Here is a 26861-nt window from a genome sequence, read left to right as displayed (position 1 = left end):
AATTCCGAGTCAATGGGAAGGACCTATATGGTCACTTCCTCAACACAGTCATCATTAGCCTGCATTGTGCCTAAGCGCTGCATTTACGGGCTGACCTGTGCGAATGTATATATAATTCTGGTGCACTGGGTTTCCAGGGAATTAAAGAAAAGAAAAACCCTTTAAGGGAGTGCCGGCCATGCAGGCACAGATACAAAGTAAATATTTATCTTTATATATGAGGGCCTGGATAGGCCAGCAACAGTGTGCTATGCACAATCACACGTTGGGTCAAGCCCTGGGCCCCACCCCCTTCGGTAGTTAGGGAAAAGTCACCTGTGCCTGGGCCAGGCCCTCAAGCGGTCCGCAATGTTTATTCCTTTTGGGAGATTACCGACCACTGAAAAAGGGTGTCACCACTTCGCGCGTTTTTCAATACAGACCTCAGTTCTGGGGCGTCAAATCTTCCAGGCAGAGAACGGGGTGATCGAGGCAGGTCTGATGCGGTCGGCGACAACTTCAAAGTGCGCGCGCCACGTAACCACAGAGATGCGCGAGTGAGCGGCCCTCTAAGGGCCGTCTGTCCTCGCCGACTCTGAGGTCCTAGTGAGCCAGGGAACTGTTGTAACTGGAGCTGTGAAAGCGCTCCCACACCATATCGCTGCGCAGGGTGCTTGCCTTCGTTTACTAGCACTTTTATTTCATGCAGCAAAAGAGATTAAAGGGACAGTACTTCTCCTGCAAGCCGAAGCAGGAAAGAGGAAGGGGAACGCATGATGAACAAATACATGGACTGCCGTTCTGACTTTTGATTTGTTATTGACAGTTTATTCTGGAAAACGTAGTTTTGCTTTTAACGCTGCTGGAGAATAAAGGAATGGAAGTTTAAGCATAAACCTCGCCTCCTGCCCTGACACAGAATCTGCATCTCAGTGCACAATTGGCCATCTCTATCTGCAGTGAGGACAATCCCCATCCATAAGCAAGTTTTGGAAGGGGAATGTTGTCTTGTCTAACCCCACTGCAGGAAAGGCTTTTGGTGATGACTTGCCTGACTTTTATGCTCAGATGCAGGTGTACGAAGAGCAGAAAAGCAGTGAGTCAGGTCAATCTAACTTTCAATCACAAAGCATGTGTCTTCCACCCCATGCACACAATGTATTTAAGTAACAGACAGAAATGGTGCATACTTAAGTCATTGTTGTGCACTGTGTTTTGCATATATTTTGCATAGCCCTCTACAATTCCCAATTGGAGACTGTAACATAGTTACAGTTACAAACCCCTTCAAACGTGTGAATGAATTATTTGTAAGTAATTTATGACTTATTAACTCAATAAGATGCACACACAATTAGTACTTAAATGAACTAATCACGGAGTTTAATAGTGTATTACAGAAACATATCTTATTGTTCAGCATTTTAGACAAATAAGGGCTCAGACGTGTTACCACATCCACTGGATACTATTTCATGCACATTGTGTTACTGTGAGGTCCGTTGCTGGATTTGATACTTGTCTATTGTATCAAGTCATGATGTGTCATGCAAGTTGTGTCTATGCCATCATGAATGGCTGTCATCAGACCTGTCATGTCTGGTACGTAGTAGTGTATATATATATATATATATATATATATATATATATATATATATATATATATATATATATATATATATATATATATACATATTGATAGGCACTATGCCATTACACTAATCTGTCAGCTGCCTGCAGGTGTTGTATATACCATTCTGTCTAATTTTCTAATGTTGTTGTCCAAGGTGACCGACCAAAGGGATCATGATGCCCCATGTAATTCTGTCACCAAAATCTTCTACATCACCTCTGCAAGTAGAGATAATATTGATAGATACATGGGAAATGTATGCTTGTATAACACGTGCCCTCCATCAATATGTCTGGTTGGCCTTCCATTCAGTCAAAATACAGCTCAGTGTGAATTGTAGCATTTTTTAAAGGGATGTGATAACACAGTAGATGACTACATGTAGTCAGACAAGTGTGTGCCTAATAGGGACTGGCGTAACAATACTGTTGAATTTTTCGTGCATGCTCACATAACTCATAATTGTTATGTACATTTTATGATGGATGAGATACCTTTGTATCTCAGTTGTTACAGCAGAGACAAACCAGACAGGCGAACTGGAAGCAACACCTAGCAAGTGAAGAGGACCAATGGCCTTCTACATAGTGCTAGGTGGTGTTATGTCTACCTCTGGTTGCTTGTGAAGGAGGCTAAATCACCTCACTATCCTGTGTGTCACTGTGTGCAAAAAAAGGCAGTCTTCAGGGGAAATTCATTCTATCCTGGAATGGCACATTTATCCTAATGATGAAAGGTGCTTGGGTGACTATAGGTGCATACTAATGATTATGTTGACACTGATATGTGACCTTTCTCTTGTGAAACATTTTGTCATTTCAAAAATATGTAATGGTATGCATGGCTTGATTTTCAAACTTATACTAAGGATATATGCTGTTCAGCACAAAATGTGCCTTCAAGGGATAACCGACTGATTGCTGTCATGGAACAAAGTAACCTACCTGGCTTTGACCAGGACTCTGTTTTGAGGTCTGTTCAAGATGTGCAGACACCCTTTAAAAGAAAGGGATAGAAATGCTGAGGTGTTTAGCAGCAATTGGGGCCTTCGCAGTGGCTACTGCCGGGATCCACCCACAAGGATGAAGCCAGCAGATGGGAGAGATAGCAGGATCAAAGACATTCAAACAGACGTTTTACAAAGATTCAACAACTGATGGTTGCAGACAGCAAAAGCCTGTTAGTGGAACGACAGATGGCATCACCCAAATTACAGCACCTCCCTTTGCATCCCTCTGCATCAATGGCTGCACAGAGGCAGGAGTCCAACACCCAGACCAGTCTTGGCGGATGCCCTACAAAAGTCTATACCCAAGGGATATCATTGTACACCAAAACCTTAGAAGAATACTCTGGGCTCACACAAGGGAAGAATTGCCTCCACTTGTAGGATGCGGACTCCTGTAGCTAAAGGTGGACTGTGACATCCTAGGTGGCAAGGGAGGACTCTTGAGGCTGTGAACACAATGAACTGGAACCTTGTAAACTGCTGCTGAGTGGCCAGCATTTGTGCGCATAGCAAATGGTAAAAAAGTGCAGGAGCAGCAGTACAGATGGTCTCCAGTAAAATCATTAGAATACATACTGCCTCTAGAGAATGCCAACAAGAAAGAAAGTGATTCCCTGCTGTGAAGCAGTCCACAACCAGTTAGAGAGCAGCCCTAAATCAGCTGGGAACCTTCCTCGTAGTCCTGAATGTATTGTGTTCTTTATAGTGGTCCTCAGAGTGAGAAAATGAACATTACAGTGTTACCTGCATCGAAACCCATCAAGACCAAGTCCCACCAGCAGCTCCTGACATGCCACGGTGCAAAATGTGACAAATGGCACAGACCAGCCAGAGGAAGGGTGGGCTCCAACAAAGCGAACTCATCCGCCAAATAAGCCTAAGCATCTAAGGATCATGTCTTGGAGGGAGGAAAGTAGATAACAGCAAAGAAATCATCTATGAGAAGACCTAAATTGATGCGGGACTTATCAGGGTTGACCACCAATCCATGAAGCTAAAAAAAAAGATCTCCAACTTACACCAGAGGCCAAAACAACAATCTGAAGCCTGAACCAGGAGAAAGACTGATAGACTGCCAATTAGGTGAACAAAGGGCCATCAAGAGCCACATCCCAAAATCGCTTCAATGGATGCTCACCAGAGCCACAGAGTTCCTCTCATGAGATGACAGTAACCTAGATAGCAATGCCAAAAGGATGAATGAGTAGAGCAATGTTAAACAGACCCATCCTTTAGAGGTAAACAGTTTCCCCAAAAAACAGGCAGAGCATATATGGAACAAAGGGCACAACACTGCTTGACCCAACCAAATGCTGGCGTATTACAGACACAGCATTTCACAAAGCATTGCAAGATCTGTCAATTACATTCAAAAAGGAAAACAGATGGGACTGTAGTCCCTTCCTGACTCTTGCTAGACTTTGTGCTAACTAGGTGAGTCTTTCTTTGATTGACTCAGGCCACTCTCGGAGCTGTTGACCAACTAGAATGAAGGTCTCACATTTGCTTTTATCTCTGCTGTGGGTCAGGAAATGCTGGCAGGCTGGAATGCATTCAGGACATCTGTTGCTCCTGTATGAGCATTGAGATTGCTGCACCCATCTCAGTGAGATGCAAAACCCAACTTGTTTCAGACTACCCAGTTATCCTGCACCTCAACATCCTTGACTCCTGCCTTTTCCCAAGATCTGTTTGAGACAATGTAAGGCCTACTCCCAATAACAGTCTGAACCACTTCAGGACTCATAAGTTACTTGGTTGTTGATACTTCTCTTTCGCCTAAAGCACAATCACTTTTTCCTTCTCAAAAACACAGATAAGCTGTGACCGCTCACTAGTATGTCAATAACCATAACATAACACGAAAACTGAGAAAGATATGCATAGTAGGGAAAATAAATAGAAATGGTGGAATGAAAGTTGTCTGAAAAATAACTCCTAATAAGAGAGAAGAGGTAAAAGAAAGACAGAAAAGAGAACTGGCATAATATGAGAAAGAACTAAGCGAATGAAAGGGAAGACGGAACGAAAACGTTGCAAACGGTTCAACAATCACCACATGGTACAATAACGTGTTCCCAGGCATCAACTTTAATTGTACTGTTTTTAATTGTAACTGTATTTTTATTGCACTTACTACACCAGGTGATGTGTTTGCGCTTCCTCTCCTATTACTCATTGACTTTATGCATGTCTTTGTCCCCGTTCAGTGCTCTGTTGCCTTTGTCTAGGTTTACATGTAAAAACTGAAAAAACATAAGGTTAAAGTAACGTTATAGCTAGGTGAAATGTTCAGTAGCAACATAACGCTTTAAACTCTGAAAACCACTGAAATTCAACAGTTACAGTTATGTCAAGAAACTATAACTTGTGCCCTACGGTAACTATGCCTTGAGACCCTTCCATACACAGTTTTCTCATCAATAGTTGCACTGCAAAGGTTGCAGTGATATTAACAATGATGTCATAGAAGATCTCATGAGTGATGTAATTTGTAGGGTAATAAGCAGTGCATAGCAAGGGCGTGAGTTAGAGTTAACTTAGGGCATGAGTTATAGTTACTTGACAAAACTTTAAAACCACTGAAATTCACCAGAAATATATATAGAGTTTAAAACAGTACGTGGGGACTAAACATTTTGACTAACCATAACATTACTTTAACCTTTTTTTCAGTGAATTTCTAGTTTTTTTCAAAACATAAAGTAATTTGTAATTACCATTTGTAAATCCAACCACTGCCGAAGGCCGTACACGGCTGGGGTCGGTGCAGGGCCCTGCAGCCAGGCCCTGCGGCCAACTCCCCGCATGCAGCCAGCCTCATGCTGCCTATAGCCTTTAGCTGTGCAAAGTGGGGGTTTGGTCACAAGGCTTAGCTCGCGGCCAGGCCCTGAGGCCAGGTCCTGAGGCCAACCCCACTTTGCACAGGGCCTTTGGTCATACAAAGTGGGAGAGTCGGCCTGTGGGATGGCCTGTGGCCAAACCCCCGATGCAGCCAACCCCACGTTATGCACTGCCTTTGGCTGTGAATGGTGGGAGGTTAGCCATGAGGCCTGGCCTGTGAGCAGGCCTTGTAGCCAACCCCCCCAAAGGAAGCCAGCCCCACACTGCACACAGCCACTGGCTGTGTGCAGCAGGGGGTTGGCAGGGGGTTGGCCACAGGGCCTGGCCCTAGGGACCACATCCCAAGAGTCTTTAAAAAAAAAAAGAGAAAAGAGGCGGTGGCCCGGGTAGCCCTCTCTGGAAACCAATTATGATCATGGGGACACCATTCGTCAGGGCCTTATTTATTTTAGAGGGGAAGGAGGCCACCTGTCCCCATCCCTGAGACTTATTATGCCCTGCGGAGGCCATCCCCCAGAGCCTTTTTTATTTATTAAGAGAGAGGTGGGCAGCATGGCCCTCTCCCCGAGTCTTATTAAACATGAGGGCCTAATCCCCAAGGGCCATTACTGAAAATAAAGGGGAGGGCAGCCACTTGGCCCCCCTCCCAGAGCTGTTATGGGCCCGGGGACCCCGTTCCCCAGGGATCTTATTGAAGGTAGGTGGGTGCCCTGGTTCCCACCCGGGGCACCCAACATATACTTGATGGGAGCCCCGGGGGGAGCCCTAAGGCCCCTACAGCCCCAGCTCTTCTCCCCAAATGCAGTGGGAGCTAGCCGTGTTTCAACCAGGAATGAGCAATATTTTCATCTGTTTCCCTGCCCTCATCAGGTTGGGCAGGGAAACCGATCAAAAGTCTGCTTCCAGCTGACAGGAGCATTTTCAGACCTCCCACGAGCTGGGAGCAGACTTTGTATTTGCTCCCACATGTTGGGAATTTTGAAAATGCTCCAGCCAGGTGGGAGCAAACACAGGTTTTCCTGCGCACACAGGCAGGGAAGCTGCTATGAGCCTGGGTGGGCTCCCAGGGACATAGCTAGTGAACTGGTCCTGGGGGATGGGGTCTTAGCGAGGTGTCCACATGCCCCCTACCCCCTCAAAAATACATCAAGCCTTTGCGGATGGGGTCCCTGTGGTGGAAAATAGCGCAGGAAGGTGGGCTGCATGTCCCCTCCCCCTGAAAAAGACGGTGGGCTCCTAGGAATGGGGTCCCTGGGGCTGAAATCAGCCTTGGGTGGGCGACCATGTGTGTTTCTCCCCAAAAAATGAAATAAATATGCCCCTCAATCACCCCCCAGACACTAGCCCACCCCAGAGGGGAGTTAAAAAAACAAGTGTGGGTTCCTGCACATCTTTTTGAAATTAAGCCACAGATTTGCAGCAAAAAATTAAAAACAATTTTTTTTTGCCCAGGCAGGGTCCCTCCGACATCAGGCATAACGGTTCATGGTATGCCTAGCTGCTACCTTATGTCTTTTTGTTTTTACTTTTTTTTAGGACAAGGACAGAGTCCAGAGTCCTAAAGTGGCTGCTACCACTTAAGGGTTGAAGTAGTGGCAGCCAATCAGATCTCAGCTTGTGATCTGTTGGGATCCGCAGGGGCTCGGCGTCCCTAGATATACAAAGTTTTCAGCATTAACTGCTCACAAACTACTGAACAGACTTACACTAAAATGTCAAAGAGTAGCACCTTTTTGGAAGGTTTCTTGGTGATTCGTCAAATGGTGCGAAGGTTTTTAGCAACACGAAAATTAATTTCCTAGGGAAACACAATCCTAACTATAACTACCCAGTGGCGACCATCACTGGGTAATTTATCTGTATATATCGAGATATATATATATATATATATATATATATATATATATGAGAAACCAATGGACATAACTGATGGCGAGAACTTAATCTCTACAAATGACTCATAGCCAGGCATCTACCTTCAAGTGTAATTAATGGACAGGCATGCACATTTGCTACTAAATGATGGACAGGTTTCTACCTTTATTACTGAGTGATAACAGGGCATTCACGTGACAGTAGACGGGGAACAAGTGACATTAGACAGGGAACCACATTTACGAGTAACAGTGGGGCAGGAATCCAACATTACAAGTGACTGATGGGGAGACAACCACCTTTATGAGTAATTAATGGACAAGAATTCACCTTTACGAATAACTGAGGGCCAGGCATCTATCCTTACAATTAACCGATGGCTGGCATCAACACTCACCAGTTTCTGATTGCCTGGTTTGCACCTTTAGAAGTGGCTCATGCACCTTTACAAGTAATTGATTGTCAGTCATCTCAATCAATCACTCTGTCTCAAAGCACTGTGGGGTATGTTTTCAGGGTTCAGTCGAAAAGCCAGGTCTTGAGGTCCTTCCTGAATTGAGGTAGGCATGGCGACTGTCTGAGGTGGAGAGATAAGGTGTTCCATCATGTTGCTGCAAGGTAGGTGAACGATCTTCCTCCAGCCGATGACTTCTTTATGCGGGGTATGGTGGCGAGTGACTGCTGGGAGGAGTGGAGAGGTCTGGCAGGGCAGTAATAGGTGATGCGGAGGTTGAAGTAGCTGGGTGCAAGGTTGTGGAGGGCCCTGTAGGCGTGTACAAGGCTGTAGGTGAGTCATCTCAATACGTTTTCTGGAATTCTCTCCAGAACACAGCCCAGGACTGAGTTTTATAGATCCTCTGGGACTAAAGACTTAGGGCCAATTCACAAAGGTAAACTTAGACCAAAAGTCTACGTTTATCACTTTCGGTATTCATATAAGTAAGTTACAAGTAGTATCTTTACGTCCGCACTCAGACGTAATCTCCACAGTCTGGGCAGAATCTCTGCCCAGAGTCCAGAGATTTCACTCGACACCCAGAGTGTAATCTCCCCACTTGAGGTGAAATCTCCACAACTGGGTGGATCTCTGCCTCATGTGCGAAGATTATGCCCGAGTGTGAAGATTCTGCCCGAGTGCAGACACAAAGATACTACTCGTAACTTACCTTTGTGTATACCAAAAAGTAGTAAAGACAGACTTATGGTTAAAACTTAGATCAAAAGTCTAACTTTACCTTTGTGAACCCCAACCCGTTCCTTTCCTCGGTTAACTAAGCTGATCTTGGCACCAAAAAGGTGCTTACTTGAGTTTCGGAAATGGTCTACTCAGGCCTACTTTTCCCTTACAAATGAAATGGTGTTCAATTAGGGGACCACTTTTGTTCTCATCTCAGCACTGAGGCTACCCTCTACCCAGTCCTGACGAAGACCACTGGTTCAGCTGGGCACTACGAATATCCAAAACATGTTAACAATAGACACTGTGCAAAACATTGATCTCGAAGACATCCCACAATACACTTTTAACCATATCCAAGGTACCCACAAATAAAAGATATCTTTTGGGTTTACCCTGAGGTATTTTTTAGTTTACCTGGATTCCTGCAATTATCCAGTGCATGCTTATACTGAACTCCCTCAAAAGGATAAGCCCATCCTGGTGGTATTTACCTATCAAGATGGGACAAGGACACCAATGATGAAGCATGCAACAAAAGCGTGGGTGAGATGTCCTTATCAACTGTTGTTTGATATTGATAATACACCTGGGGCCTGACAAAGGTGTTCCATTACCTGTGATATACTACTTGCATAGAGAGGCTGTGTGATGGTTCACAGTACTTCTCCCCCTCTTTTTGTTGACAACAGACAGTAAAACAAAGCAAAATCAGAAAACCAAACTAAGAGGATAGGTGACCCAAATAATATGACCAAGTCTGCACCACACTAATTGTATTATTGCAAGAAGCCAATAAAAAGGAGTCAGTGCACCCTAAGCAGGACACAAAAACCTCCAGGGAGAAGAAAGGATGAAACGCAGAACCACCAAAGCCTCAGCCCTGCACAACACCTGTCACGTAAGACAGAAATGATCCAAGAGGAAGAACTGTGATCAATAAGTACCTTGAAGAGCCCATCCAGCCAAAAATTAATAAACAATGGCAAAGCCAAAAAGCCACACCAGTACTCAAGTATACCACAAGACAGGAGACAAAACTGAAGGACCTCAGAAAACCCACTGAATGAATGCTGGAAATATGGTATTATTTTGGGAGGGTGGAACTCCTACCAAGCCAATAAATCCACTATGATTAGGTCAAAATTCAATGTTCAGAGAATCTCTGCTCAACATCTTGGTAGCTGTGACAGAAGCAGCAGGTAATCCCCAGAAAAGTACATGCTAAGTACAAACAGTAAAAGCAATTTGAATGTAAAGATCACAACACGGTAAAGTTCCCATTCAGCAAAAATTTGTCTCGATCATCAGAATAGGTTAAAGGGAACTTGAGATATGGATTTTTAAAGTTTTAAGGCAAAAAGCACCTACAAAAAGTAAGTGCTGCAGAAAGACATAGTTCATGGTTACCCAGGATCCAGGCACAATTTCAGGCCAACCATAATGAAACAGAGGTCAGATACACCAAGTGGGTTGTCCCGGTCAAATCTCTTACCTTTAAACTTAGCCTCCAGATGCTGGGAAAGCTTCTGGTCAGCTGTGTAGCCCATTGCCCTCAGAGCAGGATTCTGTGCCCCATAGCTCACTCAACTAGGTCTCTTGCAGGAACTAGTCCTCTTCAGTCACCTGGGCCCTCTTGAAGTAAGGAGTCCTCCTGCTTTTTGTATTGCTGAAGCAGGTCAACAGGACCCTTGGAAGCAGTTCCAGTCCCCGGATGCCAGCAGGTTTCAGGAGGTCCTTTAATCTTCTTTAGTCTTTGTGTTATTGTGTGAGCAGGGGCTAAGAGTTAGAAGTCAGAATTTTAATTCCAGCAGGCCTCTTACTTCTGATTCCCAGGTCCAGAGATGTTCTGCCTAGGTGTCGATGGAGTTACCAGATTTATCCTGTGCACTAGCCAGTTATTAGCCAAATTCTACCACCCAATCCTAGCAAAGTTCTTGCATTACTCCACCTCATTTTGCAGCACTATGTAGCACTTCCTCTTTTCTTTGCCTTACTGTAAGAATTTGCCTAGGGGCCATCATGTCAAGATGAAGGGGCCTAGCTGACACCAGGCAAGCCTCTTGTTATCTTTGGGGCAACTCCCCTACCTGACATTGTCACAACTAATGTTTCCCCCTTCTTTGGCTGGACCCTAACAGTCTAAGAAGATCTTAGGGATAAATAGGATAAACCCTCCTTGGCATCTCCGCATCAAAGGAGTTATTGTTAAAGTTGCCCTGTGTTTTGCCAACGGTTCTGGTCCACTTCCAGATAGCTAATCGCTGCTAAGTGGTCAGAAGTTAGTAGTTGCCATATTTTCCTTTCCTTGCCCCAGAGACAAGCAATTGTACTTTGAGCCAAAACTGTTAACTCTCCCTGCCAAAGATGGTATTAGAGGAAGAACTATTTACAAACCAGTTCTAGCCCAGGCAGTCTAAAGTATATTTGTTACAAAGTTACTTTACATTTCTGCTTAACCTATCAAAAATGTGATTTCACTATAAGGTCATATTTTAGAAACTAAGTAGGGAATAACTTTGATACATTTTGTAGCTCTTTCTTATGCAGAGGTGAGAAACCAAGGGCCAGATTTAAGAAAAGCGGTGCTGCACTTTACTTGCACCCCTTAGCTCCCCCCTGAAGCCACCATGTGTGCGCTGTATCTGGGATATGGTGCACGATGGCGGTAGTTAGGGGAACTAGCATCAACATTTTTGACGTTAGCTTGGAGCTTTGCAGGATTAGCGTAAAAAATGTAGATGATAATCTTTTAAAACCCATTGAGGCCCATTATAAATAATGGTGTGCCTACTTTTAATGCCTGCTTTGAGCAAGCGTTAAAAGTGCGAAAAAGACATTTACATAAAATGTAAGGAAGAACTGCACTGATCCGTTTCAAATCTCCACTGATTATATGAGTGTTTCCCTACTTCTATATTTCTGTTGTTAAATAGCTGTACTGTGAACAGTGCAGAAAGTGACTGTGATCCAGCTGGATCCCGGATCCGGCAGTTAGCATTCAAATGGAAATGGGATGTGGACTGGACCAAGTGAAATGTGTTGAATTTTTCCCTGCGTAATTTGCCAGGACACATTCAGCAGCACCCATATTGTGCAGATGATGACGGGGCTTTTCAATTTTCGGTTCTAGCTAAGCCCAAAACAAAGGACATATTTAAGGGGCCAACAGCCCTCCCTTTGTAAGAGTATGATGCTGCCTCTGTATCATACCACCTAAACGCCAATGCAATAGAGGGAATCAAAGGCATACATCATGTTATCACTTCACAAGTACTTAAGGGAAACAGTGGAGGCAAGTTTTTGGCTTTGTTCATCCTCTGCATATAACCGATATGCATGCATCTATGCATTTAGAAGAGAAGCACAAACAATTTACTATTATTTAGCAGTGGCAAGGTGTACAGAGTCCCAAGGCCAGCAAAAACAGAGGCCATTAAAAAGCAAAAAAGTCTAGGGCCACCATGCCGAAAAGGTGAATTTGCGACAATGACCAAGATTGGGTCCAAAGAAACCCCAAGCTTGAGAAGAAGTGCAACAACACTGCAACCAAAGGGAAGAATCCAGCTCAGAGAACCTCAAGCACAGAAGCAAAGTTACACAGGAGCAAAAACAAGCAGTAGGTTCAGTCGACCAAAACTGGGCTCCACACCATACAAATAGAAATAGGAGACAGAAAGGGAAGATCCTCCTAACTAAGAAACTAGAAGGCTAAGAAAGCAACAGTGGCCTGCAGGAGAATAAAAACAAAAGCCATATATTCATTGAAACCCTAGGATAGACCCAGGGGAGCACAGAAATTAAGGAGAAATAAAAAGCTTTAACTGAGCCAACATATACTCCATAAGTTCACTTGTCTCCGCTCTAGTTCCCACATCATACAAAGGAAAAAAACGAGTCATATAACAAGAAATAGGAAAAAAAGAGGCTCATAAGAAAATCCCAGCCCCAAGCAAATATTGGAAGACACAGAGACAGATCCCAACCCAAATGAAACCCTGAAGCCTTATCCAAATAACAACAAAGTGTGAAGGCAGCCAAGAAGAAGAGAAAGAGGAAGGGCCACCAAGGGCTCAGCAGTGTCACAGATACAGGTCATCAGGAACTAGACCATCTTTGAAGGAGAACGCCATAACCTAATGATGTCTAATCAGAACCAAATAGAATGACACCAGAAAGACCAAGCCCCCATGCAGAACCTAGATAGGACCATGTTTTGCAACATGATTGTAAGAAATTGGGGTATTATTTGAGGGGGTGAGAGCTCGCCTCAAAAATCACAATACTTGTCATACTGACCACGAAAGTCATTAAATAAACCTGTGCCTAACCTTCTAGTAGCCTGGCACAAAACAGCCAGCCTGAACTTAGAAGCAATATTTAGAATATTTATGCATCACCCAAACAATAATAAAGTGAAAACACCATGCAAGAAAAATCCCAACCCTATTTAAGATAATAGAGAATATTTAGATTATTTTAATAAATAAAATGACACTAAAACAACAAAATCTCCAATAATTTGAACCAGAGATGTGAATTTTTATAGTTTAAATAATAAATAGCACAAAATGCCAACCATGGTTATCTGGTTTGGCTCAACTGGGTCAAATCCAACTGTTAAGGCTGACCGTGATGGAGCACAAGTTGGACACAGAGACCAGATACACTCAGGTGGAAAGTTTACCTTCTGATAAAGAAACTTTTATGGAGAAAAAGTGATCATCGATGAGTAGTTGGCGGTGCAAGCTGCAAGCTGAATTCAAAGCGGGGCCCAACAATGATGGGCTGCTGAAGAGCAGGATCCCTGTGCTGTTTTCAACAAAGGTGGGAAAGGTCTGAGTGGCAGAAGTCTATGTTCAGGAATGCCTTGACATCGTTCAGATGCTACTCCGCATTCATCCCTGTGAAGCCCTCTAACCTTCAGACTTAGGAACTTTTCTTGAACTCAGATCTTCTTCAGCAGTGCAAACCTGCAAACTGAGGCTGACCGGTTATTCAACGTCGATGGCTGCATCTTTGACGGTTATACTGATTTCCATCCGTTTTTCACCCAAAAAGTTGCCAACAAGTTTATAAGTCCTACCTCTTGCAGTTTGGGGAGAGGAGGAGTACACTCTTGGGGGTTAGGACTCACTCCAACAGAGGTCAAGAGCATGGTTAACGGCAGGTCAGTTACAGCTGGTCAGCTGGTCAACTTGTCAGTTGCAGGGAGAGAGGCCTTAGGAAGCTTGTGGTGTTCCTGTAGGTCAAACAGTAGGTTAGCCAACTGACCCTTGGAGTAGCTTTTGGGGTCCTGGGTTCCGGGCAGTCCATCTGATTATCAGCAGGCCCAGGAGACTTCTGAGGGGAGGTCTGTGGGGTTCACTTTTATGTCCAGTACCAGTCTGTGGGTGGAGGGCAAGAATTTGTCCCCTTCTAGACCAATTCTGTTCAGTTCCTACCATACCACTGGGTTTAGTTCCAGCCTGACTAGAGAAAAAAGAGAGCCTGGCCTAGTTGTGAGATTCATGTGCCAGCCCAGTGACAGAATAGGTATCCTCTGAAGATCAGGAAAGGTCTAGGCACAGTCCCAAGGCCATCCTGCCAAGGGATGAGTCCCCCTCCCCACCCCCATCGCCTTTTATTCACTGTCTGGAAGCAATGCGCATCTCGCCACAGGAGAGCCATCAGGGGTCAGGTGACAGTGAGCACTGGCAGGAAAGCTTTTTGAGTTTAGGCACGAAAATGATAACTTTCTAAAAGTGTCATTTCCAAATGTTCCTTTAAGTTGCATTTTAAATGACTAATAAAATGAGCCCTTGCATCATTTTTCTAGCTACTCCCAAAGTGAAATTAAGCACTGTAAGTTATTGTAGTGTAACCCAATGTTATCCTATGGGCGAACCAGATGTGCCTCCGTGAAAAACGACTTTGAGGGTTTTCACTGCCAGGATGTGTAAAACATTAATTAGAAATGTCCTAAATTTTAAATACAATCCACCCTGCCTTGTAAGCTTTTAAGGCCTACATTAGGGGTGACTTATAAGTACTAAAACGGAAGGTTTAGGCCTGGAATAAGGTTTGTTTTGCCAAGTCAGAGCAGTTTAAAACTGCACACCCAAGCTGCAGTGGCAGGCCTGGTGACATGTTTTAGAATGATACTGTAGTGGGAAGCATAACAAGTGATCCAACTCATCAGTGAGACCATGTTCCAGTCCTGGACGTTTCCTTAACACTTTGCTTCATCCTAGAACTTCAGGACCATCAGTACAAGTCAACGACTAAATTCCAATCCCTGTGCAAAGAAGAGTTTATACAGAGGTAGGAATTATGAGTTGTGTGGTAATTATCACACCACTAGAGTTTTCCCCACATAAATTCTAGCAGGTCAAGCCTGCCACAATTTATTATGTGTCAAGGCCTTGAAAAAAGGCCAAATATGCAGAATTTATTGTGTAAAGTATTGATTCCCTACGTAAGGCCTCATTTTATAGTTTAAAACTCGGAATAGCTTGTGTGGTAAATATCCCACCCTATTTTACCCAACTTCCAATGAGAGCCTTAGACTTCTTCATTTCAATTGAACCATTAGACTTCTTCATTTCAATTGAACCATTTGGACTAACACCTCAAACCAATGATTTGTAAAAGGAAACCTGAGGAGTGGAATCTGGCAATCCTGATGAAATGAAGCCATATGCTAACTGTATAAATAATGCATTTATGCAATTCTATTCTAAAACCAAAATTCTTGTATGCACATACTGTGCCAGCTTAAATACTTTTCTGTGGCTTGGCGTCTACATGCCAATGGAAGACATGAAACTAACTAGAAACATTGTGACATGTAGTATTTATAACTCTTCCTTCGTAGCACATAGAACTCTGCTCCTGAGTATTAAAGATTTTTACTCTGACCCAATTTAGTGATATCCGATTTCTAGACCTTATAAGTATGAAAGGCTGAGTTGGTCACACTGACGTTCAGCTTTGTGGAAAGCATGCCACATACAGGAGTAGACAGCTAGAACCTCTCCCACTGAATTGTATTGAAAACAGCCAGCATTGGGGGAAGCTCTCTTTCACCCTCACAGTTTGTTAAAATCGTTTTTCTTTAATGTTGGTGTGCAATGTTCTATGCCTTATGTTTCATTCCCGCAGTGTAATTTAATTGGTATTCACTTAGTTGACGTTTATTTTTTTTAGGGTCGAGCCTGCGTTGCATGCGCTCGCGCATGCGTTTCGCAGGGAGACTCTTTTGTATTTATAAAAGGGCTCGGAGCCCTGTCAAATTCACATCAGTGTTTTTTATTGGTTGGTGGGCTTCCCTAATAAAATCTGCTTGCTTTCATTAGTCGAAGGCACGCATATGGCATGCCTTTTCCGGTGGCTAGCCCTCCTCCAGCGCAGTGACCAAGTACAGAAAACATGCGAGGCTCGCTGTTTTCCATCGGGCTCGTGGACTTTTTTTTCTCTAATTTACGAGCCCTATCTCCCTTGGCAGAAGTCGAGCGCTTTACGTACTTGATTTCACTTTTTCGGGTTCTGTGCATAAATGCACTTTTGCCTGATAGGTGAAAAGTCGGATTAGGAGTTTACAACGCGATCAGCTCTAACATGAGCAAACGCGAGACCCGATGCATTGTAAATGCTTGTGTTATTTGATTTCAACTCTATAATCAGCTACGTGATTGTTCTTTGTTGAGCGCATGTACTTTTTCAGAAGAAAGCAAATGTGTACTGTAATATTAGAAATAAAAAATAGATCGCCTTTTGTAATGGTTGGGAATGCTCAAGTGGGGATTTTCTTTTTACTATAGTGATTAATTAAAAATATAGCCACTCCATTTCGATAGTGCAAATCATTTATGGACTGGTGTTACAAATATTAATTTAATCAGAGCAGATTATATTTTTGGGAAAAAAACAGTTATATTGAGAAACTTGGTGCTGTATCATATGAAGTGAGAATTAGAAGTGCGAGATTAAGACAGGTCTCTGCCACAGTTTTTGATTGACTGGTTGGTTAAATATTTGAAGAACTGCAGCAGCAATATTTTACAGCAATATTTTACCACAGTAGATAGTGGTAAGTAATTTCTTGATTCAGGGGCCAGATCACAAAACATTTCTGATTAGCCCGAGTTCATGTCCTTGGTGGCAAAATAAGGCAGTGTTTGCTCTGAACACCTTTTCCAACAGGAGTGTGGAAACACGATCCTAGGGGTTGTGAGTAATAAGTGATAAGAACCTTTGTGCACATTTGTTGTGTGGAACTTTATTGTAGTGGCAATGTGTTCTGTTGTTTTATATTTGATGCTGCTATGTTTTTGTGCTGCATTACTGCAACATCATTTAGGTTTATACTGTGGTTGTTGTATTGTGACTATTTTTTAGATATTCCATGTTATGTTTCAACTTTGTTGTTACTCAGTATATGTTATTGTGTTATGCTCTGTTGTTCACTTTAGATATGTCAACAAATGCCGCTACATTTCAGCCCAAAATTGTACATACTTGGAAGGTTTCTGTAACAGGCAATCAGTTACCACTGACTAAGGTGGTAAAGTGGCGCTGCTCCAGCTCCTCAGACATTAACAGAGATCAGCCCAAACCTGTGGCAGAGACTATGGGTCTTACTACGACCGTGACGGAGGAGTTTACCTCCCTCCGTTTCGCTCAGAACCCACCAAGATCATCTGCGGCGTACCTCAAGGCTCATCGCTCAGCCCGACACTCTTCAATGTCTACATGAGCCCCCTCGCCGACATCGTACGCAAGCACGACATCATCATCACCTCCTACGCCGACGACACCCAACTTGTACTCTCCCTCACCAAGGACCCCGCCAGCGCCAAGACCAACCTACAAGAGGGTATGAAGGACGTCGCAGATTGGATGAGGCTCAGCCGCCTAAAGCTGAACTCTGAAAAAACGGAAGTCCTCATCCTCGGCAACACCCCGTCCGCCTGGGACGACTCCTGGTGGCCCACGGCCCTCGGCACCGCACCGACCCCCGCAGACCACGCCCGCAACCTCGGCTTCATCTTGGACCCTCTTCTCACCATGACCAAGCAAGTCAACGCCGTGTCCTCCGCCTGCTTCCTCACTCTCCGCATGCTCCGCAAGATCTTCCGCTGGATCCCCGCCGACACCAGAAAAACCGTGACCCACGCCCTTGTCACGAGTCGCCTGGACTACGGCAACACCCTCTACGTCGGGACCACCGCCAAACTCCAAAACCGCCTGCAACGCATCCAAAACGCCTCGGCCCGCCTCATCCTCGACGTACCCCGCAACAGCCACATCTCCGCACACCTGAGACACCTGCATTGGCTCCCAGTCAGCAAAAGGATCACCTTCCGTCTTCTCACCCACGCACACAAAGCCCTCCACAACAAGGGACCGGAATACCTCAACAGACGCCTCAGCTTCTACGTCCCCACCCGCCCCCTCCGCTCCGCTGGCCTCGCACTTGCTGCCGTCCCTCGCACCCGCCGCTCCACGGCGGGTGGGAGATCTTTCTCCTTCCTGGCGGCCAAGACCTGGAACTCCCTCCCCACCAGCCTCAGGACCACCCAGGACCACTCCGCTTTCCGGAGACTCCTAAAGACTTGGCTGTTCGAGCAGCGATAACCCCCCCTTTCCCCCCTAGCGCCTTGAGACCCGCACGGGTGAGTTGCGCGCTTTATAAATGTTAATGATTTGATTTGATCACAAATGTGGGGGATATTCTGTCTGCCGTACTTTGATCCCAATATATACTATGGAGATCGTAACATGGCAGACGGGATATCCGTCACATTTGTGATGGAGGAAACCTCTCCGTCGAGGTCCTAGTAAGGCCCTACATCTTAATTTAGGGCTCCCGGTGCTCACTTTATGTGATACAGTTACATTAAAGGCCTGTGTTTCTTTAGATTAGAAATGTAGCAGCATTTGTTGACATATCAAAAATAAATAACAGGACACAACTCTATAAAATACACAGAGCAACATAGCACAATTAAAACAAAACAATGCAACACAACGAAAAGGAGCAAACAGATTAAAAACACAACTACAGTACAAAACAGCATCACATTTCACTAATACCACTGAAGAACAGACCAGACAAAAACAAAAGAACACTTCAGCACACAAAATAACACAATGGATATGCCCAAACATCATTTTATAATATGATGGTAAAGGGTATTTGTACCAAACAGTCCTTACCGTCCATGCACATGAAACAGCCCCAGTCAAAAATGTGTTGTGATCTGACCTATAGAATGGGATATGGACACCTTCTTTATGTTTTACATATTACAGCACACATAAACTTGGATTGAATGGGTTTAGACATACAGGAAGCACTGTTTAGTTGCCTGAAGTATTGTGTCAGCATTAATTAATTATAAAGCGGTGTCTATTTCGGTATCTGCACATTGCTATCACATAAGTAACTTGTCATGCATTTTTTCACATCTCCTAAAATTTCTCAAACAAGCCCATTTTGCCACCTAGGAGGTGCTATAAAGGGCAGTTTTAAAAGGAAAGACGAACCCTGCACTTTGGAGAGCTTCTGTTGTGTGTTGAAAAGCAGTATAAGACCTGAAAGGCGGTGTTAACTGTGGCTGAACACAAATCCCCTGGCGCCAAGAATTCTCCATTGTTTAACGCAATAATAACAAAGGCGTGTGGAGTGAGTGAGAAATGTAAACTTGCTGTAATGGTGAGAAAACAGATGACTGCAGCAATGTGTTTGCCTTGCTCTTAGCCGACTTCCTATCTGGTGGATGTAACCACATAAAACGCAGGAGTTTATTGAGTAAAAGTAGCCTTTTAATAGGAGATTAAAACTATGACTGATAACTTCCTTCTCTGGGTCCTGAACCACACCCGCACCTCCCACAACCACCACCGAGTTACTGAAGGCTGAGGGTGGCTTCTCAGGAGCAAACCTATTGTAGAAAGGGTAGCAAAAGAGGTTTGATTTGATAAATGAATTTGACTAGGCTCTTACACGTTTATTAAAGCAATGCGCAGGTACGTACTCATCCTGAGATACTAGACATAACTGTGTACATTATATTTTCAGTCGTTATAGTCATAAAACACAAATAATCTGTGTGGTTGTTCCTGCCGCATGGCCATAATGTAGCTAGCAACTTCATCCCAAAAGAACATATTTTTGCAGAAGGTTTTTATTGTGGTCTCTAGCTCATTCCAGGGCATCCTCTACCTCCAAAATGTGAAATATTATTTGAATCAAGTTGCAGTTTCTCTTTGAGAACTGTCTTCACGAAGTGTATGGCTATTGGTGTCAAAGCAATTATTTGGCATTTGTTTGTTTAGATGTATGCATGTGTTGAGTCTTGGATAAATCCAGACATCATTGATGGATGTTTTACTTCTGTATAAGCGAGCAAAGGTGTAGCACCAAGGCAAGAAGAACAATTACACCTGCATGTCTCTTAAAGGGGGTTAAAATGATGGTCATGGAAATGAAAAGTTTTTGATGACTTTTTCAGACAGGAATGTTAACTGTATAGTGCATGGTCATGCTCACCTGCCCTCTGTGTCCAACTGCAGGTATCTTGTATCCTGGATTTGAGTTTGGCACCAGTCAGACACTACTCTAGTCTACTACATGAAGGCCTAGCCTGTCCCTTGACATGAGTGAGCTCCTGGCCCCCGAAAAGCATACAAAGTGTATCCCCATTTGTTTGACAGCAGGCTCCCATCCTTGTCATGAGTTTAGCATTTAGAGCAGAAGCTGCAGTGTATCATGTTTTGTGAATTAGTAATTGTGACCTATCTTATCTGTGTCACAGAAGTGGAGACTTACCGGCCTACTTACGGAAAGGTCCCACAGCTATCATCCCACAGCATGACAACAAATCTGTATATGGCCTGAGTAGTTCATACAGTGTGTGTACCAGTCAACCAAAGTAATGGGTAATGGAAACCTTTGGGTTCCATTCTGGAAATTCAGTTTGGTCCTTCTGTCACACGTAGCTTCTGATTAGTCTTCCTGATTACTGTGATTTGGCAGATGGTCAGGGTGATGAGTGGAACTGCAGTCTTTATTGTTTAAGGTGTGAAATGTCCTCTGTGGGATGCCAGCCTTTTGTTTCTTTTACTAATCACTTTTCAGAGTGCCTATTACATTAATAATACACCTCTTTGTGCCTTTGTTGTGGGTGCTTCACAATGGAGACAGCTCTACTATGAGGAACATGATGCTACACTACAGCTGTCTCTGGAAGACAGCCTGGAAAGGGCACATGAAAGAACCAGTTCTGAAAGTGCAGACAGAGATTCCACATCCCTGGTCTGCTTTAGCTATAGAAAAGAAGGAGTAGACAATCCATTTGTTGTTCTGGTTTCAACATCACTTTGGCCAAAGAAGGGGGTGCTACACAAAGTACCCAGAGGATTGATGTACATCAAGAGATGGTGTCTGCCTGACAGCCAACATCCCAGAGGTGAAGAGACAACACCTGGAGTCTGACGGGGAGGGATGAGCTGTTGCCTTTTTTCTCAGGCACCTGGAGACTGTCACCTGCCTGAAAAGAGGAGGGTACCAACTCATCAGAAGGTGCCGACTACTAGGGCGAGCAGAAGCAGCTGGCCCCGGAACTGAGGGTCCATCTGTGTAGTGAGACAGGAGAGAGAGCAACTTGTGTTGTCCTGGATAAGAGAGTCAACTCTCTTGCCAGAAGCATCTGCACCAGTGTCTGAAGAAGACTATGCCACTGTGACTTTGAAGCAGCTGTACGATAGTGAAGTGCTGAAGTCTGCTTGCCTAGACTGCATCATTGCAACCCTGAACATTTGTGCCCAAAGTGGGCTGTGACGCTAAAGCTAGGAAGTATGGCCAAAATATACTGCACCACCGTGACAAGTCACCGAGCCACTGTCAACGTTGCTCTGAGTGGGGTCGCAGCTGCACCATCACCCTCAGAAGTGTCTTCATCATCTCTATGACCTCTGCGCCCATTGACTTACCATGCATCCGGAAGAGGGCCTGTAACAACCAGAGGCTCCAGCAATGCTGAAGCCTGCCTTCCGGCCAGTCAAACTTCAGGGAACAGTGTCAGTACTTGCTCTTTCCAAAGGCAGAACCCGAGTGCCAGTGCACTTGCAGCAGGCACATCTTCCTCCCAGAGCAGGGAGGAGGGACCAGACATGCTGCACCGCCTTCTTATTTTTGTGAGTGATGCTTCAGCAACAATGAGAGCATTGTTCTCTTTGGCTAAGCCTCCTTCCTATTCTAAGTCTCTCATTTTTATCATCTAATTTTTCAGAATATAAGGTTACATTAATACCCCTTTTAGTAAATATGAATGGAGAGAAAACAAATTATAAAACACTGTGTGTTGTGATCAAATTGGTTAAATTATTATTCCCACATATTTTCCAGATTTCCTTTTATGAACTATTAATAGCACATGCCCTATTCTAGTGAGTAGTCCTGAGCAGAATCTGGATTACGCCAGAGTAATTTCAGTTATTCTGTGTTACTCATTGATGCAGAATTACCATTAATTATATGATTACTCCTGCTTGCGTAATAAACAGTAATTTGGGGGGAAATAATCGTACTGCAAGAGCACATTTAGCAAGTGCAAGTAGACGTTCATGCTCACTATTTGTATTCTGCTGCATTTAGTGCTGTTTCTTAGCACAAAATGCATCTGTGTGTCCATTTTGATTGTGAGGGTGCATTTTGCACTAAGAAATTAGCACTAAATGCCAGTTAGAAGTTGGGGGGAAATTGTACCCCAATAGCACATTGAGCAAGCATTAGCGGATGCTTGTGCTTGCGATTCATGTTTTGCTGCATTTGAAGCTATTTCTTAGTGCAAAATGCATCCTTGCATCCATTTTGGACGTGAGGGGCCATTTTTGTGCTAAGAAATAGCGCTAAAAGAAGAATCACTCTTCTCCCATAATCTCGCTGAATTCTTGGATAATTCCACATGATTATGCAACACAGAATTACATGAATTATGCCCACACCTAGTCGTAAGGCAGTGACCTGGAAAGGCAAAGAAATGATGGAAGCACAAAGTAAATGTATATTTTTTTTTAGCTGGTATGTTTGTTGCTAAAATAAATGCAAAACTTTATGATTTGTATAGGAAAAATAATCAGTTTGTGGTCAAACCAGGTGGCAATCATTTCAGCCACATTATAAATTACCATAATAATATATGCATTTTTGCTGATGTACTGCTTGTCACCACTTTTAATTTTGTAGCTCGGAATAGAGCATATGTTCTATATTGGAACTAGTTTGTCTGCAATGAGTGTACATATTTTGTGTTAACTACAGAGAAATCAGTTTCATGTGGGAATATTAAGCTATTGGAACAAGGCAATTCAAATCTGGAAGGTCAAATGAAATAGTGTTAAAATATCAAATGGGAGGAGTGAATTATATTTAGGCAAAAGACATGAAAGGTCGTTAATTTCAATAAGGTCCCAAAGCTAAGAAGGGGAAATATCATACTTGCCAAATGTATGTAAACCCACTATTCTAAGTAGAGGGCAAAGGGGTAGCATGAGCAGTCCACGGTCCAGACAGTATTACCCATTCCGCCCTTTATGCACAAGAACATAGTGCTGCAACGTATTCTCTGAAGTCCAAGCCCCTAATGAGAGGATGCAGCTACACTTCTTCCTTCTCATCTCGGTGGAGACATGGAGTGCTGGAGCACCAAGCACCATTGCTCCTGGAACACCAAACACCGACAACACTGGAACTCCAAGTGGCAACACTGCTGGAACACCAAGCGCTGATAATGCAGGAACATCAAGTACTGTCACTGGTAGAACCCCAAGCACTATCACTGTGGAAAACCAAGTGCTGTTACCACTGGAACACCAAGTGCTATCACTGGAGCACTAAGAAGTGACACAGCTGTAACACCAAGCACCATCACCAGAGCAAAACGAAGCACCATCACTGCAATAACTTCAAGCGCAGTCACTGCAGGAGCACCAAGCATGATCACTCCTGGAGCACTAGGCACCAGCACTGCTGGAGCACCAAGCACCATCACTGCTGGAGCACCAAGCACCATCATTGCTGAAGCAACAGGCACCATCACTGCTGGAGCACCAAACACCGACAGTGCTGGAGCACCATCACTGCTGGAGCACCAAGTACAATCACTGCTGAAGCACCAATTGCTGACACTGCTGAAGCACCAAGCGCTATCACTACTGGAGCAACAAGCACCATCACCGCTGGAGCACCATTAGCTGACACTGTTGAAGCACCAAGCAGCATCGCTTCTGAAGCACCAAGCATCATCACTGCTGGAGCACCAAGCACCATCAATGCTGGAGCACCAAGCTCTGACACTGCTGAAGCACCAACCATCATCACGGTTGTTTGATGGATTCATGCATGCCTTAAGAACGCAGTCACAACAACGACCAACAACGACCACATCTTTATCACACATGTCTTTACCATGCATGCCTTTACATCAAATTTGCTTGTAAAAGCATGTTTAGTAAAGGAACATGCGTGATTAATTGTCCCCCCACCCTGCCCCCTTACACATGATACCATACTCTGCAATCCACCTCGCCCCAGCCCTTAAAAATGCCCCGTCCACCCCCTGCCATGAGTCCTACACCCCCTGCCCTGACCCCCCTAAAGGTAACCCTTGCCCTGCCCTTGAAACTACCCCTACCCCCACCCTTCCCTGAACCCTAAAACCTACCCATTCTGTTCGAAAAACTACCCAAACCTGCCACCCACTCCCTGAATCCTAAAACCTACCCTGCCCTGTCCTAAAACTACCCCAAACCCCCACCCCACCCTGAACCCTAAAACCTACCCCGTCTGTCCTAAAAACTACCCTCACCCCCACCCTGGACCCTAAAAGTGACCCCGTCCTGTCCTAAAAACGACCCCTACCCCTGCCCCCATCTTGAACCCTGAAACCTGCCCTGCCCTGTCCTAAAAACTACCCCGACCCCCACCCGAACCCTAAAAACCTAGCCAGCCTTGTTCCAAAAACTACCCAGACCCCCAGCCCTAACCCTAAAACTTACCTTGCCCTGTCCTAAAAACTACCCTGACCTCCTACCCCCACCCTGAACCCTAAAACCTACCTTGCCCTGTCCTAAAAACTGTTCCGAACCCACCCTGAACCATAAAACCTACCCCACCCTGACCTAAAAACTACCCAGACCCTCCCCCAACCCTGAAGCCTAAACCCTACCCCACACTGTCCTAAAAACTACTTCGACTCCCCCACCACCTTTCTTTACCCTAAAACCTACCCCGCCCTGTCCTAAATTGCCCCTCATCCACTCCAGCCCCACTTAACCAACCGCCTCATTCTTCTCCTGGCTGTTCCTGCTGTATGCCTGAACCACGCATATGCATGGTGCCTTAACCACGCATTTGCGTGGTTCAGGCACATGCGTGGTTCAGGCAAGTGTGATAATGCTTGAATGGTGATGGCTTGCATGGTTATGGCCTGCATAGTAAAGGCCGTTTCCCACCATCACTGCTGGAGCACCAAAACCTGACCTTCCTGAAGCACCGTCACTACAGAAGCACCAAGTGCTTTCACTGCTAGAGCACCAAGCGCCATCACTGCCGGAGCACCAAGCACCATCACAGCTGGAACACCAAGAACCACCACTGCTGGAGCACTAAAAGCCATCACTGCTAGAGCACCAAGACCCATCACTCCTGAAGCACCATCACTGCTAAAGCACCTAGCAACATTGCTGCTGGAGCACCAAACGCTGACACTGCTGAAGCACAAAGCGCCATCACTATTGGAGCATCAAGCACCATCACTGCTGGAACACCAAGCGCTGTCACTGCTGGAGCACCAGGCACCACCTCTGCTGGAGCACCAAGTGCCATCACTGGTGGAGCACCAAATGCCATCACTGGTGGAGCACCAAATGCCGTCACTGGTGGAGCACCAAATGCCGTCACTGGTGGAGCACCAAGTACTGTCACTGCTGGAGCAGCAAGAAGTGACACAGCTGTAACACCAAGCAGCATCAGCAGAGCAAAACAAAGCACCATCAATGCTGGAACTCCAAGCACCATCACTGCTGGAGCAACAAGCGCTGTCACTGCTGGAGCAACAAGCGCTGTCACTGCTGGAGCACCATGCACCATCACTGCTGAAGCTCAAAGCACCATCACTGCTGGAGCAACAAGCGCTGTCACTGCTGGAACACTAAGCACCATCACTGCTGAAGCTCCAAGCACCATCACTGCTGGAGCACCAATCAGTATCACTGCTAAAGCACCAAGCACCATCACTGCTGTAGCACCAAGCACCGTCACTGCTGTAGCACCAAGCACCGTCACTGCTGGAGCACCAAGCACCGTTACTGCTGTAGCACCAAGCACCATCATGGCTGGAGCACCAAGCGCCATCAATGCTGGAGCACCAAGCACCGTCACTGCTGTAGCACCAAGCACCGTCACTGCTGTAGCACCAAGCGCCGTCACTGCTGGAGCACCAAGCACCATCACTGCTGGAGCACCAAGCACCATCACTGCTGTAGCACCAAGCACCGTCACTGCTGTAGCACCAAGCGCAGTCACTCCTGTAGCACCAAGCACCGTCACTGCTGTAGCACCAAGCACCATCACTGCCAGAGCACCAAGCACCACCACAGCTGGAACACCAAGAGCCATCACTGCTGGAGCACCAAGCACCGTCACTGCTGGAGCACCAATCACCATCACTGCCGGAGCACCAAGCACCGTCACTGCTGGAGCACCAATCACCATCACTGCCGGAGCACCAAGCACCACCACTGCTGGAGTGCCAAGAGCTGACACTGCTGAGCACCAAGAGCCATCACTGCTGGTGCACTAAGCTCCATTTCTGCTGGAGCATCAAGCACCATCACTGCTGGAGCACCAAGTGCTGATACTGCTGGAACACTAAGCACTGTCAGTGCTGGAGCGCCAATCACCATCAACACAGGAAAAACAAGCGCTATCATAGCTGGAAAAAGAAGCTGCGACTGTGCTGGAACACCAAGTACCGACACCCTACCGTATAGAATCCACTGACTGGCATAAATACCACAGAGCGGGCAGCTAACTGGAGCACACTGAAGGGGTTCAGAGCTTCTCTTTCCGCACAGTTTTCAGGAGACCACCTGCCTCCACACACCAGCATACCACAACTCTTTGAACTTAATCACACCTTCTTCTGCTTTGCGCCTGTTGTCTTGAATAAACATAACACTGGACAAGTCCAGCTAGCCCGACAGTGACCTGACCTCTAGACAGACCTCTGCTTGACCTCCGGGTTATTTACAGCGTTTGCCACACATTCCCAGCCTTGCATTCCGGTCAAGGCCCA

General features: G+C 45.2%; 1 protein-coding gene across 1 annotated transcript; it reads left to right on the top strand.

Annotated features, from left to right (window-relative positions):
• Positions 1 to 348: 348 nt before the first annotated feature.
• On the top strand, positions 349 to 26366 carry LOC138297139 (ice nucleation protein-like). The gene is made up of 2 exons (XM_069236632.1): positions 349 to 536; positions 25217 to 26366. The coding sequence occupies exons 1-2, from the start codon at positions 349 to 351 to the stop codon at positions 26364 to 26366; spliced, it is 1338 nt and encodes a 445-aa protein (XP_069092733.1).
• The last annotated feature ends 495 nt before the right edge of the window (positions 26367 to 26861 follow it).

This window comes from Pleurodeles waltl, chromosome 5 (assembly GCF_031143425.1).
Source record: "Pleurodeles waltl isolate 20211129_DDA chromosome 5, aPleWal1.hap1.20221129, whole genome shotgun sequence".
NCBI classification, from domain to species: domain Eukaryota; kingdom Metazoa; phylum Chordata; class Amphibia; order Caudata; family Salamandridae; genus Pleurodeles; species Pleurodeles waltl.
The sequence above is the reverse complement of the archived record's forward strand: the minus strand, read 5'-3'. Positions and strand labels throughout refer to the sequence as shown.